Raw genomic sequence first — 1,447 nt, 5'->3', positions numbered from 1 at the left:
AATTGACGTACCATTACAGTCCTGAATATGACAATGGTCACGAGCAAAGTCCATAGAAATCACTTCTATGGTGATTTCTATGGACTTTGGTGATTTCTATGGTGATTTCTATGGACTTATGGTGATTTCTATGGACTTTGGTCACGAGCAGTGATGACGTGAAGATCAACATTTTATAAACATTTTGTTTATTATAAAACTTAGTAGTTAATTGTATTGCTTAAAAATATTGTTGTTTTAGTAAATACCAGATTAAATTTCCATCGTAATTGGTCTGTATCTGGAAATGGCTTCATCAGAAACGGATTTAAATTTTCATGATTCCGGTAGCAAAGAATTGTGGAATGTAGAAGGTGAAATTGGTGGTTCGTCAACAGGTAGTTATACATCTATATTTGTGTATTATAGACTTAGGTGCTAGTGAAGAATCTCCCCCCACCTTATGTGCTAACCACTAACCCCTAACCGAGACTTATAGTGTTATGGTAATTTGGTTGAACTTTTGATTTAGATACTATATTTTGTTAGATGTTTAACGAATTTGTGTCAATTTGAAGTAAATTATTGCATGCATCATGTACATTAATATTTAGGTTGTAGTAAAGTTCAGTTACGACTCATTAACAGATCATCACTTTCTTTTTTCACAAGTGGGCGCTCATTTTTTCACACCTGTGTTATAATGACTGCTGTTGCCCCGCCATGCGAGGATAAACCAAGTTACATTTATTCATACAATGTTTGTTTTAGGTGAGTTTGGTGCTGACAGAATATACGCCGGGCAAATGGCTGTGTTGGGCAAAACTGACGTTGGGCCAACTATTCAGGTAACTTGGACTATAAGTTTTGCATAAAATAGAGGTTCAGTAAAATGTGTGTAACATAATTTATCATTGCATGACGGGGAAATAACAAACGTTATAACACGGCCACACGGGTGTTCTGTTTCATACACCTGGTGCTCGCTTAGGAGTAACCATGCATGTAACTTTGTGGGCGATTGTTTTTCTATATGGCTGACAATTTGAACAACCCACTAGTGACCACTGGGTTGGAGCAATTGCTGTTGTCGTGCACGTAGTAGTTTAACATTAAAAATATTTTGTTCAATATTTAATGTTTCACTCATAGCATATGTGGGACCAAGAAAAAGATCATTTACAAACATTCACAAATATGATTTCTGAATACAGAGTACGACCAACTGTGCTACATCCGTTATGGAATATTGCGGGTAAATTAATATTTTAAATTTACAACTTCTTTATATAAACTGTTACTACCAGAAATAGTCAAATGCAGACTAATCCAAAATCATTGACCAAATCAATTTATTCAATTAACCCTTTTGGTAATTTTCACCTTTTTTAATTTAAAAGATCTTAGCCTTTAAAATTTTTATTTGTATTAATATTGTCAGGCGCCAAACCTGGGGTGGCAGGGTGTG

At 34.9% G+C, this 1,447-nt stretch overlaps 1 protein-coding gene across 1 annotated transcript in view; it reads left to right on the top strand.

Moving 5' to 3' along the window:
• Nucleotides 1-199: 199 nt before the first annotated feature.
• LOC100179372 (protein YIPF1) overlaps nucleotides 200-1,447 on the top strand; it is a 5,683-nt gene continuing 4,435 nt past the window's right edge. The window contains exon 1 of the mRNA XM_009861045.3: nucleotides 200-377. Coding sequence (XP_009859347.1) covers nucleotides 287-377 — 91 coding nt within the window. The 5' untranslated portion in view covers nucleotides 200-286. The remainder of the gene's footprint in view (nucleotides 378-1,447) is intronic.

Source organism: Ciona intestinalis, chromosome 8, assembly GCF_000224145.3.
Source record: "Ciona intestinalis chromosome 8, KH, whole genome shotgun sequence".
In the NCBI taxonomy this organism is placed as follows: domain Eukaryota; kingdom Metazoa; phylum Chordata; class Ascidiacea; order Phlebobranchia; family Cionidae; genus Ciona; species Ciona intestinalis.
This window is presented reverse-complemented; position numbering and strand designations above follow the sequence as displayed.